Genomic DNA, 17,696 nt, shown 5'->3' on the forward strand with positions numbered 1-17,696 from the left:
AAGTAGGTCTTTTAATGAATCTCATAGTTTTGCATTAAAGTATAGAAAGGATTATTTTTCAGAAAACTGAATGCAGCTCTTTTGTAAAAGACATCACCATAAGACATAATGATATTCAAAATAGTATAGTAAGATGTTAAGTTTTCTATTATACATATAGTTAATTGGTCCCTAGAGGTTTCAGATTTAACAGTCAAGTCTCAAAAAATGTACCTGATACTTACTAACCTGAGGATTGATCTAGTAGAATAAAAAATACCTGAACAAAATTTTAAACCCAACCTATTTTCCTAGTCTAGATGTAGCCAACAGTTTGCATTCCTCAGGCAGTTTTCAATAACTTCATTTCAGAGTTTCTTGTCTCAATAATACTTATCCTTGGGGCTGGTTTCTTACAACAACATAGTCCAAGTAATCTGTAACAAAAGTCCCAAACACATCATCCATTTCTCATATCAGTGCAAGACATCTCATGCCCCATTGCCCCATATACCACACACTGGCACCTTTGCCCACATCTGGACACTGTCAGTCCTCTTCTGTCCTTCTACCAAGACAGCCACTCCAGCTGTTCCAACTGGAGTGCAACCCGTTTTCCCAGTAGGAACCTCCACAGGTTGCTGGAAGCATCCTTGCCAGGGGAGAATCCCTCATTCTTTCGGGTCCTCTCACTGTCTCCAGCCCTGGAGATGTCAGCTTCTGCCAGCTCTCCTCAGCCCTTGGCACCAGCTCTGCAGGTGACAGCCAGCAGGCACTCCTTTGGCTGCTGCTCCTGCCTTTATCCCTCTCTAGTCCTTTGGCCCTGACTTAGGGACACCAGCCAGTAAACCCATCTTGCTGATCTCCTGCCTTCCGCCAGCAACCACCTTCTGCTTCCTTCCAGGACTCCTCCAGTCACTGGAGCTGGCCTATGGCAACTCTTACCTGCTCTTCCTGACTGGACCAATCTACTCTGACTCACTGGGTTTCTCACTGATCCTTTTATAGTGTCCAGGAACTGCCTCACCCTCTTAATTGGCCAAATTGGAGCACCTGCTCTGGCACAGGGGCACTGGACCTACTTCATGTACTGAGGCCAACCACCCTGTGGTGGTGTTTTAGGGATGCTATTTAACCTCTTTTCAAAGGTTTAACTTCCTGGCCCTGCAAACAGATCCTGGTCTACCAGCTGACCTCCATTCTATATCTCTCTTCATGCATTTAAAAATTGAGCTTGTAGATGTCTATAACTTAGTTTTAACATAATTCTATACCATTTTGACTATCACCTGTCAACAAATACTACAGGACCATCTCACACAGGAGTCTTATTATCTATTTAAAAAATTTGCAGCACAGAGTGACTGATTTAGAGAAATGGATTTAGAATTCAGACCACATTCTCCATTAAAACAACAATTTTAAGATGGTTCAAAATCTGGCCTAAAGGAAGCTGAGACTCTGTCTTTAGAAATTAGCCATCTGTAGCTAATTTGGATACATTTTCACTTTTGTTAATGAACATATTTAGAATTACTCATTCTCATTATGAATGTTTGTTCTGATAAAGCACTTGGTCTGACTTCTGCAGAAAAAAATCTGTGGGAAAATGAAAGTGTGTTAACCTGAAAAAATTATGAATAAAATCAAATTGAAAAACAAAAAAGCAACATGTTTGAAACTTTGTCAAAACATTATAAAAAATAATGAACACTAATTTAAAGATGTATCCTCAGGCATATACACACAGGAAATATGCTACCCATAAAACTTGGGGAATTGATTTAGTAATTTTGAGGACAGATGGTTGGTATTTGCTTGCTGACACAATAACACCAAATGCTCACAAACTTATTTTTCAGATTTTCCTGTCAATTGCATTACCATCATAGGATCTGATCCTGGAAACATATACATAGCTTAGTAATGTACTCTCTGAATAGTCTCATTGACCAGTGCAAAAGTACTCACAGGATCGGTATGTCAGCTTACGCCTTTGAAACTCTGTTCTGGTCAGTAAGTGTTTCCTATGCATCCAGAGAACCACAACAAGGTGAGTAAAAGGTAGGCCAGAGAAGAGACATCTAGATGAGAACCTGAATAAGAGTTTTAGCTATGTAAACAGAAAAAGAATGCTAGAACTCAGAAATATTGTGGAGGAAGAAATGGCAAGACTTGTAAATAACCTGGATTTGTGGGGCTAGACAACAGAATCAAAGATGAATGTTTGAGGATGATGGTGCTATCAGTAGTTATGGAGAAAGGAGGGAGCAGAGGGCTTGGAAGAGAAGATAAGGCTTCCATTTGCTCATATTAAAATTAAGTTGATTGGGAGACACTACAAGGAAATGTTTTGTTTTTTCCTTTTTTAAAGTTCTAGGCTCTGTGCACATGAGCAAAAACAAGAGACCAAGTGTTCTGGGTACGCTCAAAAGCTTGACACTCTAATCTCATCAACATAAATTGGTTCAATAAAAGATATTGCCTCACCTACCTTATCTCTCTAATTGCTATTATAAACATAGGAAAATCCTTTCTACTTACAATGGAATCTTGTTATAAGCGGGGCTTGGAAAAAAATTACCTAGCATCTTTTTGGGGTAAAAAATTCTTGTGCTGCCATGCTCAGAGTCTTCTCTAATAAAAATAGTAATACCACTTTGTGTACACCATTAATTATTTGACTAACATTTCAGAACAGGGCTGCATAAAATAAATGTTAACATATTGAATTTGTCTTGCATTTGTTCTTTTATTCCTTGTTACTCATATTTTTCTCTCCTTCAACATTGTATGTGGGTGTCTTTTTCTCCATTTTGTTGTTTCTAAGTCTAGTTTTCCCTCCCTCCCTTTCTCTCCTTACTAGTTTTTGTTTGCTCCCTCCTTGTGTGTTCTCTTTCAGTCTCTCCTTCCTTCATTCCTTTCTCCTTAATTGCTTACCTGTCTCCAAGTCTCTCACTTTCTCATATCTCCCCTTAACCTTCTTTAACTTCTCTTCCACCACCATGCACACAGTTTTCTTTCCCCTAAATCACATATGTGCACAGAAGCAATATCTCAATCTTGCAAAGATTACCAGGCATTTTAATGTTAGAACACGGTGTTCAAGTTATAATTTAGCCCACGAAAGCTTATGCCCAAATAAATGTTAGTCTCTAAGGTGCCACAGGGAGTCCTTGTTTTTGCTGATTCAGACTAACACAGCTACCACTCTGAAAGCTGAATATCTCAAAAGCTTATCTATCTTTACCTGCAGCCAACTCACATAAGGATGTGAAATTTGTTCTTACATTTGAAAACAAAATCAGAGAAATTACAGCAAGGCTATGTGTTATCCCTATGCACATATACTCAAGGTTAGAATTTATCACCATCCCATTGTGCTTTCTGTTAGTCTATAAGGTGCCACAGGATTCTTTGCTGCTGTTTACTTAGAGAATGTCTACATTTGCAGTCAGAGTGTGATGGCAGCTCATACCCAAGATTTAATCTAACTAGCTTGGATACCAGAAGCCGTGACAGCTTGCTTTACTCATGGGCAGAGCCGGCTTTAGGCCAATTCCACCAATTCCCCCGAATCGGGCCCCGCGCCCAGTGGCAGAGCCACTTGGGGGGGGGGGGCAAGTGCCCGAGAATCCCTTCCCTGGCTAGAGGCTCCTTTTAAATTTTTCCTCACCCGGCAGGGCTCTGGTCTTCGGCGGGGGATCCTTCACTCGCTCCGGGTCTTCAGCAGCACTTCGGCGGCAGGTCCTTCAGTGCCACCGAAGACCTGGCGCAAGTGAAGGACCCGCCGCCGAAGACTAGGCGCGCCGCCTGGTGAATACAAGTGCCATGTGTTTTTTTTACGTGTTTTTTTTTAGTCATCACTGCCGGGGCCCTGTCAAAACTGTTCAAATCGGGCCCCGCGCTTCCTAAAGCCGGCCCTGCTCATGGGGCTAGTCCATGCTGATTGCCCAGGGTTCCAGGCAGGCTTGTACCTCCCTGGCTGAAGCATGAGCTGCCATGGCTTCACTCTTCTGATACCCGAGATAGCTAGATGAAAGCTAGCTCAGGTATGTCCACTCAATCTACATTCATAACCCATGACTGCAGTGTAGACAAACCCTAAATCAGCAGTTTTAAAATAATTTCTTAAACTGAGGGAGACAGCAGCCAGTGTGGCACAGATTGAGCACAAAGGACTTTGGACTTAGTATGAATGTGTCTCAGAGGAAGATTAGGCTGTTTGTTAACTAAAACCACTAAAAAAGTAGCTTCTTTTTGAATGAGAAAACCTACTTCTTAGTGACAAAGTAAAACCTTCCAGTATAACTATGGAGGTAAAAGTCAAACAGCATGTAAATCAGGATGGGGGGCTATGCAGTTTACTGCACAAAATTCAAAGATGTGCTGGGCCAGTTGTTGCCAAGTGATGGGATTTAATTATTTTAAGGTTCAAACAGTTACTTTAAATAAAATTATAAGTGTTATTGCTTCTGTTGTGGAGTGAGATGAGAGTTTCTTTAATAATAGATAGCACATACAATAGGTACCAAAGTGAAATTATCTGAATTTGCGAGACAGGGAGCATTGTCTGGATGCATCAGCCCACTTAAAGTTTGACCAGGGATGGAACCGAGCGGTTATGCACCCAAGGCCAAAGTGCTCAAAAATAAAATAAACTAATATGAACTAATACATTACGCTGACCAAATATATCTTTGAAGTAAACATTAGTAATCTTGGTCTCACAGGGTGTTGGTATCAGAAAGATATAAATAGGTATATATGTATATAGAAAGAGCAGTAGCACAGCTAGCTTTATGCTAAATAATATAGACTTTACAAACAACTTCAAAGATAAATTCAGAGAGGTGATGTAGTCTAGTGAATAAATTGGAAAATGGCACAGGTCCTGCCACTAGCTATGGCAAACTATCTATGATTAGGGTATGTTTACACAACAGCCAAGATAGACAACACTCTGGTTGAGCTATCACTCTGAAAACAGCAGTGTGATTGCAGCGGCATTAGCAGTGGCTTGGGCTAGCCACTTGAGGACATAGCGAGGAGGTAAGGTGAGTTTGTACTCAGCTTGCCTGAGGCCCAGCCTGTGTCACCATGGTCACACTGCTAATTTTAGCATACTAGTTTGAGCACAACTTGCATGGCTGACTACCCATGCTGGGAAGAACCCTCCCCCAGCTGCTGTGTAGACATACCCTTAGGCTACATCTACATTACACACTGATGGCAGTGACATGTAAGATCTATGTAGCTACATGCTGCAGTGAGAAAAGCAAGCTGTGTCCACACTGTGGTGTGTAGCTACTTGTATCAGTGAAAAGCTTCAACAGCTCCCTACTGCTGGGAGAGGGGAGGCAGTGGGCTTTCCCAACTGCCTCCCCCACCCATCCAGAGTCTTTCCTTGCAGCAAGGTAGGTGTGTGTGTGTGTGCGCATATACACACTTTCATTTTCCCACAGATTTTTTATATATATATTTTTATATATATACACACACACACATACACATACACATACACGCAGTACAATGTGTTTCTTTTATGATAGAGAATAAATGGAGTTTTCTAATTGTTGATCATAAAGTCAACAGATTCCAGTTAATAATGAAAAAAATTATACATTTAATATCAAAAGCAACTTCAAGTACTTTCAATACAGTTTAGTATTCAGTATATAGTTTTTATTTTTTTTATCAAAAGTGTATTTGGGTAGATTATTTAATATTTCATTTTTGAGTACTATTCATTTTTGCATGGAGTTTAAAATGACACGTGTTTGATGATCTCAACTAGCTCTTCACAAGAATCATAATTCATACCACACAACCACTGCATGTGTTTCAAAACTGAGTCTGGCTTGGACAAAGTCAGAAATGCAGTGAATGTGTCTGGAAAATACACTACTGTTTTCTCCCACAGTAGGTCTGGTTGCAGACCTTGGTATGAAGCAGTACACAACACTGCTGCTTGTAAAAGAATACTTAGCATAAATAGTACAGTAAATTTCATTTCCCAGAGCTACTCGTCCCTTAACCATTCAGTACAAAAATAGTTACAATTAGGTATATATTGCACCAATTTCCTCACTGTTATTACTTAACTCCACAAGATCCTGGATAGCTCTCACCCTGCATTAACTGTTCTCTTTGTTTCACTAGGATTATACTAAGATTTTAATTTCCATAGAAAACATGGGGAAAGGGCAACAGACACACACATAAGGTGTGTGAGAGTGTATTTCTATAACATTGTTAAATAGTGTAGTTAAGCAGCATTCACAAAGGAAACTACACATTAGACTTGGAGATCATTTTCTCCAGTAGGTTCATCATTCTCTCCTGTAGCTGCAGGCTTTGAACTTGAATGATGTTTTGTTGATCCAGAATCCTGCGGACCTCCCTACAGGTTTCTTCCATAGCTCTGCTTAACTTCTTTTGTTCTTCCAACATGGCTTCCATTAGTTTTAGTTTCTTCTTTTGGAAACTACAGCTTTGAAGCTTTCTTTTCTTAACTGGTCTTTCTTCAGCTCTGAAATACAAATATTTTTTCAACATTAAATTCATACATCTGTTAAACTATATCTGGCCTAAAATTCTATAGCCCTTTCTTGATCAAGTTACGTCTACTAGGGCTGATAAAAACCAACTTTATCCTACCATAGCTTTAAGAAAGTGCATTTTTTACAGTTGTATCATTTAGAAAAAGTTACTACTGAGCTTCTGGAAAAGACCCAGGAATTGCCTTGTTTTTAAGAAGGGTTTACTTTACATAATGCAAGGCAGAATATTAGCCTTTTATCCAGATATTTCTTACCCTTTAAGCACCAAAGTTTTACTGTGAGAGGTTGGTTGCTGTCTTTGAAGATCCAATCTTGTTAAAAATATATTTATACTGGACTTGGAATTCTAACTCAGCTCCATAGCTGCAGTAAACATCTCATCACCAGGCACTGCTACTTTAGGGCAAGATAGTAGCCCATTGTTACAGATCCTGCAGAGCTCTGCACCAATGAGGCTGTTCCCAGTGGGGTGTAAGCCAAATCTCAAATCGTGTCCTTGCAGTACTCTCTGTGTGTCCCTCAATCAGTGTTTAAATTGTTGCCTGTAGTTTTCCCATAAGTCCACCACCATATGGGGAGGTGTGTGGTAAGAGAAATTAACTACTATTAGACAAAATAAAGTTCTTCAGAAAATCAAATAGACTAGTTCTGATCTTTGGAGAAAAATCTATGAGTTAAGTCAACTCAACTCAAAGGCTACATAAGTGGATAAGACTACACATCCAGTCATGTTATAAACTAGCTGATGTGCCTCTGCCTGGATGTGTCAGAGCTCCCTCAACTAGGGAGATAGCATCTTTAATAGCATGCACCTGTTGTATGTCCTTATCTGAAATCTGTAGGACTGTTACTTTTTTTATTTTATTATTTTTTGGGGGGGAAGAGTTGTGTGTGTCACCTTCATGAATCACTATTTGCTCAATGGTGTATCAAGAGAAGTTTCTGGATTTTGGAATATAGTGTTCAAATTATTACTCAATTAGCTATGGTCCTCCTTCAGTGCACCACCTCTGGATGATCAGTGCTAGTCGGTCTTCTACACTGGGGCTTTGCGGCAGCAATGGTAATGAAAAAGAAAGAGGGGTTACATACAAACAGTAACTCTTGTTCCCCAAATGTACTGCCACCAAAGAACCACACTGACCTTCCTCCTTGTTCATTCTCCTTCAGAGCCTACTTGTAAAAAAGGTGCTTCAAGAAGTGGAGAAAAATTGGGAGACTTAAGGGAGGGAATGAAAGGGGTATTTGTATCCTCAGTCTATGGAGAATAGGGATCAAGAAAATTGTGTGTGCCTCTCAATTGCCAATCACTGCTCAAAAGGTTTCTGTGATCATGTGGCTAAGCACAAATCTCCTAGCATGTGGCTCTGTAGAGGTAATACAGTTGGAGAACAAGAGCAACTGCTGGCATGATGGTCTGGAAGGAAATAGAGAAAATAATTGCTGATAAAATTTGGAGATGATGATTGGCAGAACAGTAAATAATGATGAGGACAGTCATTTAGAGTGATCTGTGTTCTCCTAGTAAGGTAGGCACAGTCAAACAAAATGTGTTTTAATACAGCCAAATGCAAGGTGAGACATCTCGGAATGAAAAATGCAATACATAATAGGGGTCTGTATCTCTGGAAAACAGTGACTGAAATAGATTTAGATTTCATAGTGGACAAACTCCTCAACATGAGTTCCAAAGGTGATGCTGCGGCAAAAAATGGCTAATGCACTGGATGTATTAACAGGGGAATGGTGAGTAGGAAGGTGATTTTACTTGTGTGTATGGCATTGGTGAGACCCGTACTAGAATATTGTGTTCATTTTTGGTGTGCACATTTTTTAAAAGATGCTGAAAAATTGGAGAGGGTAAAGAGAAGAGCTAGAAAAATTATTTGTGGGCTGGAGAAAATGCCTAAAAGAGCTACATCTGATTAGTTTATCAAAAAGAAGATAAAGAGGTGACTTGATCCTGATGAATAAGTACCTGTAAGGAGAGAAAATACTGGGCACTAAAGGGCTCTTCGGTCTAGTGCAGAAAGGCATAACAAGAACCATTGGCTGGAAGTTAAAGCCAGGCAAATTCAGAATAAAAATATTTGTGATTAATCATTGGAATAGACTACCAGGGAAATGGTGGATTATCTATCTCTTGACGTCTTCAAATCAAGACTGAATATCTTTATCTAAATCATGTAGTCCAGAAAAACAAGTCATTGGGCTCAGCACTGGAATAACTGAGTGAAATTATATGGTCTGTGTTATACAATAGGTCAGACTAGATGATATAATGACCCCTCCTGGTGTTAAAAATCTATTAATCTATTAAAATAGTTCCTTCTTCTTCGAGTGATTGCTCATATGCATTCCAGTTAGGAGTGCGCACGCCGCGTGCACGTTCGTCGGAACATTTTTACCCTAGCAACACTCGGTGGGTCGGCTGGGCGCCCCCTGGAGTGGCGCCGCTATAGCGCTGAATATATATCCCTGCCGACCCATCCGCTCCTCAGTTCCTTCTTACTGCCCATGTCGGTCATTGGAACAGTGGAGCGCGGCTTAGCTGACCTCCACTTCCCTAGCTACTCGTAGTTTTCTCTCGTTAATTCTTGTATATATAGTTCAGATTTATATAGTTGTAGTTAACTTTATTCGTTTGTAGTATAGTTAGTGTACATAGTTCACAGAGGTTCGGGGATTATCCCCTTCCCCGCACCCGGTGCCGGGTACTATGCCCGGTTCACAGAGTTTCAAACCGTGCTCGGCCGGCCATAAGCCGATGCCAACAAGAGATCCTTTCCTAAGTGGCTCGAGGACTCTCACCTAACAGGTAAGTGCCGCATTTGTAAGGCCTTTAAGCCGAGAACAATAGGGGAGCGAGACTTTTGTCTCAAGCAGCTCCTGAGGGAGGCAGCTCTTACTCCTCCACTCTCGGCACCGAGCGCTGGTCAGTCTTCAAGAAGCGCTCCCTCGGCACCGGATCGCCAGTACCGCCAAGGCCTCTCAGCACCGGCTGTCGCCGGCACCAACGTCCGCTCAGCACGGATCCCTCTCCTGGAGGATGAAGAGGCACAGGACTCCTGCTGCGTCAGAGCCGCCTGCTCCGCAGCCCGAGTGCTATACTAAGTCGGACCGCCCGGCTCTGATACCTGCCGCGGCACCGACAATGTCGGCACCGTCAACTCCGGCCACGCAAGAGCCGTCGAGTCCGGTACCTGAACGCTTCCCGGTGCGAGCCGTGGTTGAGCTCACTACTCCCTCCACACCGGAGACATTTCCACGTCAAGGGAGTTGATTGCAATGACAGCACCTGCGCTGCCTCAACCCCCGGCACCGCCGGTGTGGGTTATATAGTCGATCGGCAAGCCTGCCTTGATCAGACCACCCTGTGTAAGCACTGCAGAGCGGCACCATTCACCATCGTGGTACCGCAGATGTTCTCGGTCCCGTCGCCAATCCAGGTGCCGACGCCGCTCGCAGTCCCGGCACCATTCTCCATTTCGGTACGGGTCGTACTCGCAGCACCGATCAGCATCCCGTTCGCCAGCCCGGTACATTCGGCGCCAATCCAGCTCCCAGCACCGCTCCAGGCACCGGACTCCCGTCACCACTCCCGACATCGAGCCTCGAGATCTCGGTCGACCTCCCCGCACCGTTCCGGTCGCAGGTCCCATTCTCGCTCCCGGTACCGGTATGCCTCCCAGTACCGATCCCCGGTGCCAAGTCAAGCAACGTCAGCTAGAGAGGGAGACTCTGCCCAGGGCTTTTTAGCTCCTCCATGGCCATCCAAACATGCATCACTGTCGTCCTGCACAGGCAGTTTATACGCACAGGACTGTGATTCAGATGTGCACACCACAGTCTTCCAGGTGCCCCAGGCCCAGGACCCTGACCCCATCAGTGGTCACCCTGTATATCTTGGGCGTGCCATCAGGCCAAAGGCCTACTTGTGATCCCATCTCGCTCTGTTGCATCAGAGCACTGGGTGCCAGAGGCGACAGTTAGCCGCCCCCCTCCGACCGGTACGGAGGAAGCCCCGGTTCAGCCACCGGACTCCCACATCCCACCGGATCAGGAGGTCGTCCAGGAGCGCGAGCCCACACAGGACCCGCTTGTCCCCGGCCTTTCTTCTTCCTCCTCCCCAGATGAGGCTGTGGCAGGAGCGTCCTCCTCGGGCCCTCCTCTAATCGACTTGGGGGGCCACCAGGACCTCCTGAGACGGGTGGCACTCAATATGAATCCCCAAGTGGAGGAAGTCTCGGAGATACAGTATCTGGTCGTAGACATTCTGTTGGCTGACGCCCCCACTAGAGTGGCCCTACTGTTCATTCCGACGATCAAGGCCAATGCGGATACCATCTGACAGTCTCAAGCTACTATCAGGCCCGCGGGCACGGGAGTCGAACGCATGTACATGGTATCCTCCAGGGGCTACGGGTACCTATATGTCCACACACACACACACACACACCCCACTCCCTTGTCGTCCAGTCCGTCAATGAGATGGAACACCATGGCCCGATGGCACCAGCCCCTAAATCCAAGGAGGCTAGGCGAATGGACTTACTGGGCCGTAAGATGTACTCGGCAGGGGCCCTGCAACTTCGTGTAGCAAACCAGCAAGCCCTGCTTAGCCGCTACTATGGGCGGTGGTGGGCAAATTTACGGAGTCGGTTCCTCAGAACTCCCGTTAAGAGTTTGCTGCCCTCCTGGAAAAAGGGAAGAAGGTGGCGAGAGCTTCCCTCCAGGCCTTGTTGGATGTAGCTGACTCCGCAGCCACGACTCGGGCCTCGGGTGTTGCCACAAGGCGCATTTCATGGCTCCAGTTATCGAGCCTTCCCTTGCAGCTGCTGCACACTATACAGGACTTGCCCTTCAATGGCAAAGGCCTGTTCTCCAAAAAAAAAAAAAAAAAACCCTGACCCTAGGCTGCAAAGCCTAAAGGACAGCAAAGTCACTGCGCTCCCTCTCGGCATGCACATGCCGGTGACTCAGCGCCGACCTTTCCGCCCCCAGCCTCACCGCCCTTACCCTGCGCCTAGACAAAGACAGGACTTTGCCAGCAGGCGTCGCTGAGGCAGTCGTAGGCGTCAGTCAGGACCCCAAAGTAATTCCTCTTGCAAGAGGGGCGGACGCTCCTCACCATCGGAGCTGTAGAGGAGGTACCAAAGGTACCAAGGGACAAAGGGTTCTACTCCCACTAATTCCTAATCCCCAAGGCGAAGGGAGGTCTCAGACCTATCCTAGACCTGCAGGAACTCAACAAGTTCATGATACACTTGAAGTTCTGCATGGTATCCATGGGGACCGTCATCCCATCCTTGGATCCCGGAGACTGGTATGCCGCCCTCGATATGAAGGGCACGTATTTTCACGTCGCCATTTATCCTCCACACAGAAGGTACCTCCGGTTTGTGGCCAACCATCATCATTTCCAGGTTACGGTCCTCCCGGTTGGCCTCTATACAGCCCCAAGTGTACTCAAAGTGCATGGCTGTAGTTGCTGCCTCTCTCCGCCACCATCGGATACACATTCTCCGTATCTAGATGATTGGCTCATTCGAGGGACCACCGGGGCCCAAGTTACCAGTCACGTGGGCGTCAACAAGGATCTATTCCTGCATCTAGGCCTGATGATCCATATAGAGAAATCCACTCTGATTCCCACACAGGGAATAGAATTCATTGGGGCCATCCTGGACTCCAGTCTCGCAAGAGCCTGCTTACCTCAGCCTCGGTTTCACGCGATGGTAACAATTATACAAGGTCTACGGACCTTTCCGACAACTTTGGCTCGCACTTGCCTAGGTTTCCTGCGTCACATGGCTGCCTGCACGTTTGTAACCAATCATGCCAGGCTTCGCCTCCGTCCACTTCAATCGTGGCTCACCTCGGTGTACCACCCAGGCAGAGACAGCATAGTCATGGTCGCCTCGATCCCCCCGAGCGTCCCAGGCTCCCCCGACTGGGGGTCGACACCCTCCCTGGTGTGTGCAGGGATGCTGTTCCATCCACCTCACCCCTCGGTGTCCCTCATGACGGACGCCCCATCTCTCGGCTGGGGGACTCACCTGGGTCAGTTTCGCACTGAAGGCCTTCGGTCGGCTCAAGAGCTGGCCTTGCACATCAATGTCTGGGAGCAGTCTGCCTTGTGTACCAGGCGTTTCAGCAGCACCTGCAAGGCCGTTGTGTCTCGGTGTTCACAGACAACACAACGGCCATGTGTTACATAAACAAGCACGGAGGAGCACCGTCCTCCCGTCTTTGCAGGGAGCTATCCAACTCCAGGACTTCGGCACAGCCCAATCGATAGATCTAGTAACATCCTTTCTCCCAGGGGTCTGGATCACTCTGGCGGATCGCCACAGCAGATCTTTCCTGTCTCTCAAGTGGTCGATTCCTCCGGACGTTATCCATTCCATTTTCCGGAAGTGGGGCTTTCCCCACATAGTCCGATTCGCTCTCGCGAGAACAGAAAGAGAGAGAGAAGTTCTGCTCATTCCAAGGCCTCTCCCCGGGCTCGATCTTGGAGGCTTTTCTGATGCCGTGGATGAGCCGTCTGCTGTACGCTTTTCCACCGTTCCCACTGGTTCACAGGGTCCTGCTAAAACTCCGCAGGGACAGAGCTCACCTGATCATGATCGCTCCAGCGTGACCCAGGCAGCACTGGTACACCATGTTGCTAGACCTGTCAGTAGCCAACCCAATTCCCCTGCCTCTTTGCCCAGACCTCATAACGCAGGATCTCGGCAAACTTCACCACCCAGACCTGCAATCCCTGCACCTCACAGCATGGCTGCTGTGTGGCTAAACCGATCCGAGTTACGTTGTTCTGCCTCGGTTCTACAGGATTCTCCTGGGTGATAGGAAACCTTCCACTCCGTTAACGTATCTGGCCAAGTGGAAGCGTTTCTCCTGCAGCTACGAAACGCACAATGTTTCTCTCACCGAGGTTCCGATCCATTCCATCTTGGACTACCTGTGGTCTCTCAAACAGCAGCGCCTGGCACGGTCATCATTAAGGGTACACTTGGTAGCCATCTCTACCTTCCACCCAGGGGAGAGTGGCTGCACCGTATTCTCACACCCTGTGGTTTCTAGGTTCCTCAAGGGCTTGGAGCGTTTATACTCCCAAGTTCGCCATCCCGCCAAAACCGGGTCTTCAACCTGGTTCTAAACAGTCTTATGACTGCCCCATTCGAGCCACTGACAACATGCTCGCTGATATACCTGTCCTGAAAGACAGTTTTTCCTTGCAGCATTTGCATCGGCCAGACGAGTCTCCGAGCTTCAGGCTCTCACGGTGGACCGACGGTATACTGTGTTTCTCAAGGGCACGGTGCAGTTGTGACCACATCCGGCCTTCCTCCCCAAGGTGCTCTCGACCTTTCATATCAACCAGGATATCTTCCTTCCGGTCTTCTTTCCGAAGCTACACTCATCGTGAGGGGAGCATATTTGCCCTCCCTAGACGTCCGTAGGGCGCTCGCATTCTATCTCGAGCAGACAAAGCCCTTTCGTAACGCCCCAACTCTTCGTCGTACTGGCAGACCCGACGAAGGGCGTACTTCTCTCCTCCCAGAGGATTTCATCTTGGGTGACGTCGTGCATCCGCAACTCCTCTGACTTGGCCCATGTTCCATTGAGCCTCCTTACTGCACATTCCACCAGGGCTCAGGCTTCTTCTGCTGCCTTCCTGGCTCACTTACCCTTTCAGGGGATATGTCGTGCCACTACCTGGTCCTCGGTCGACACCTTTGCCTCATTGGTTCAACGGTCCAGAGATGATGCAGCCTTTGGCTCAGCAGTTTTGCATTCTGCAACATCTCACTCCGACCCCACCACCTACGTAAGGTTTGGGAATCACCTAACTGGAATGCATATGAGCAATCACTCGAAGAAGAAAAGACGGTTACTCACCGTTGTAACTGTTGTTCTTCGAGATGTTGCTCATATCCATTCCAGACCCGCCCTCCTTTCCCACTGTCAGAGTAGCCGGCAAGAAGGAACTGAGGAGCGGATGGGTCGGCAGGGGTATATATTCGGCGCTATAGCGGCGCCACTCCAGGGGGGCGCACAGCTGACCGACCGAGTGTTGCTAGGGTAAAAATCTTCCAACGAACGTGCACGCGGCGCGCGCACACCTAACTGGAATGGATATGAGCAACACATGTCGAAGAACAACAGTTACAACAGTGAGTAACCGTCTTTTCCTAACCCCCTCCCAATACGAGAGAAATGGCAATATAGATGGCACCTCAGTGACATAAACAAGTCTATAAATTGTGTTTTGTCACTATTTTAACAATTAACAGTCAGGCATATAAATTCTTCCTCAGAGAGAAAATATGTTTTCAATCAGATAAAATCTATTTATAGTGTAGTTGGCAGTTTGATTAGTTTTTGGGGGGGGAGGGAGAGGTCAGTAGAATACATTGTTTCATAAGGCTGTCAAATGTTTTATGGTTATTGCAATATAATGCAAGTTCTGTAAGTTCCAAAGAGCAAGACTCAAACAACAATAGGTGCCCCATTAAAAGAAAACAGATTCCAAATATTTATCTCATCTACAAAGTACTAGAAAATTCATTTGTTCTCATGTTAGTCACATTACAGCTCAGCAGCAAAATGTAAGATTTTTTACAAGAGGGTCTCAGACTCTAAAGAATTCAAACAAAAGGCACACATCTAGCTTAAACTACTTTTTGCTTTAAAAAAGAGAATATATATTTGTACTGATCAAAATATAAATCTTGGCACTTTTTCTAATATGAGAGTTGAATATTAAATCCAGTATTTTAAAAATTTTTCATAAGATAGACAACTGCCTTCTGCTGCATTAAAGGATATTTGGGAAGGTGACAAAGCTGCCACACAAAAGCTATTTTTGAGAACTTAAAAGTTTTCAAAGGTTTAAAGTTCAACTTAAAAAACACCTGTTTGAAATTTTTTACTCATTCATTGTTGCAAGTAACACTTAAGATAACTATAACTAAAAAAGAGAAAATTATTTTCAGTTTACTTTGTGCATTTGACAGCTCTGTGTATAGCAGGGGTCGGCAACCTTTCAGAAGTGGTGTGCCGAGTCTTCATTTATTCACTCTGATTTAAGGTTTCGCGTGCCAGTAATATATTAAAGTTTTTAGAGGGTCTCTTTCTATAAGTCTATAATATATAACTAAACTATTGTTGTATGTAAAGTAAATAAGGTTTTCTAAATGTTTAAGAAGCTTCTTTTAAAATTAAAATAAAATGCAGAGCCCCCAGGACCGGTGGCCAGGACCCAGGCAGTGTGAGTGCCACTGAAAAACAGCTCGCGTGCCACCTTCGGCACGCGTGCCATAGGTTGTCTACCCCTGGTGTATAGTTTCACTATAGTTAGTTTTTCCTGCTTCTGTGTGTTTCAGAAACCAACAGGAGAGAGATAAACATTTAAAAAAATAGAAACAGCGATAAAAATACCGAAGTTGATGGAATGACTTAGGGACAGACGCAAGCTATTTTTCACTCAAGGACCTAATACTGCTTTTAATTCATTTTTAAAAAACTATATAGCTTAAGATGACATTGTCCCTTTAGTGAAAAGGACATACAAAAGATCAGAATGGATCAAAATTCTATAGTCAATTCTTCTTTCCCTTGCTGCTCATTCCCAACTGTTGCTGATATATAGGATATGTTAATTCCTCAAGATGAAATCACTTAGCTCAGTATTTTCCATACTACCGCTAAAACAAATAGCTTCTCTCTCAACATGGCAACTGCCAGTGACTTTAATCCTGCTGTTTTCATTAGCAGCATTTCATGTCAGTCAAAATATAAGAATCTCCACCCTTCTCAATTTAAATTATTATCAAGAGAATTGATAGAATGGTAGGATTCAGGCTTCTCTAAAGAGGTCAATCTATATAGCTTTTAAAAAAATATTTTATGACAATAACAACTCCCTCTTTTTATCCCCTTCCAGAAATAGGCACCATTTATACTGCAGGTTTGTGTCATCTTTGGTCATGAAGGACAACAACTGCATGTACAAGCAGGCCATGCCACTCATCTGACATTGTTATTCAAAGCCATCAAGTTGTGTCTACAGAGCAACTTTTTTTCACAGCACAACTGTGTGTCCAACTTGTGCACATCCACATTGACCGTGTTTGTTTAAATGAGGTCTGTAATATTGCATTGTGGGAGAATCTGGGTAGCCCTCTTATACTACTGCAGCAGGGGATAGAATGTCCAGAGGGCATGCACATTAGTACTATGGGAAGTAATATATTCGGGAGGTCCTATCACCCAGATTGGTGGGAGAAAGTAAGACAAGCCAACACAGTCAAATAGCCACAGTTACAGGAAGACTATAAGCCTAGGCTGATGGCAAAAGTAAAACATGATTAACTGCCATATGGACATCCAGCACATTTATAGCTACCTATGTAATTAACTGGTTACATACCCTTTGAAGTTAGAATAATTTGGACTGCACACGGTCCTTGGAGTTTAACAACTGGGTAAGCACAGCTTAAATTCTTTTTGACTGAACCAGATTCTAACACTATTTGGCCAACTAATGAGAATGAAACCAAATCATTTAGAAGTGAGTTCAAAACACATTTTAACCTAAGTCTCTTAGCTAGAGCACAGCTTTTAACACCTCTACACTTGCTGACCAAACTGTTTAACTCCTGTTCAGCCACAGCAGAGTGTAAACCTGTGGTGAGGCCTGTATAAATCAGGACAACATCCACCTCAGAAAACCAAAACCTTTTCTTACCATTTTTGCCCTGACCACACAACAATGAAACTTAGCTAGTGCTTTCATGCAACTTGTCGCATCGTTTTCCTAATCAGTTGGAACAAGAACTATTATAAACCTGCTATTATACCACATGCCACAGATAACCTAGGACTGCATCTACATTTGCAAATTTTATGGACAAAATTCACTACTGGTGTAGCTCTACTAGTAGTAGCAATAGTAGAAACTGTAGTTACCAGTGTATCATGAAATCTTGCTTTGAGTGGCCTTTTCTACACAAACCTTCCACTATTGCACTGGCACTGGAGTGAATACAAAACAGCCACCAGTATTCTCACTGCAGGGGATGGGTTCTTCAGTCCCCCAGACTGTCGGAGGCAGATGTTTTGATTGGCTGGGTGAACCCTCCG

At 44.8% G+C, this 17,696-nt stretch overlaps 1 protein-coding gene across 3 annotated transcripts in view; it reads right to left on the minus strand.

Annotated features, from left to right (window-relative positions):
* Positions 1-5,692: 5,692 nt before the first annotated feature.
* MSANTD1 (Myb/SANT DNA binding domain containing 1) overlaps positions 5,693-17,696 on the minus strand; it is a 70,713-nt gene continuing 58,709 nt past the window's right edge. For all 3 annotated transcript variants that reach the window (XM_039540917.1, XM_039540918.1, XM_039540916.1), the window contains one exon: positions 5,693-6,511. In XM_039540917.1, coding sequence (XP_039396851.1) covers positions 6,271-6,511 — 241 coding nt within the window. In that variant the 3' untranslated portion in view covers positions 5,693-6,270. The remainder of the gene's footprint in view (positions 6,512-17,696) is intronic.

The sequence above is a fragment of the Mauremys reevesii genome, linkage group 5 (assembly GCF_016161935.1).
Source record: "Mauremys reevesii isolate NIE-2019 linkage group 5, ASM1616193v1, whole genome shotgun sequence".
In the NCBI taxonomy this organism is placed as follows: domain Eukaryota; kingdom Metazoa; phylum Chordata; order Testudines; family Geoemydidae; genus Mauremys; species Mauremys reevesii.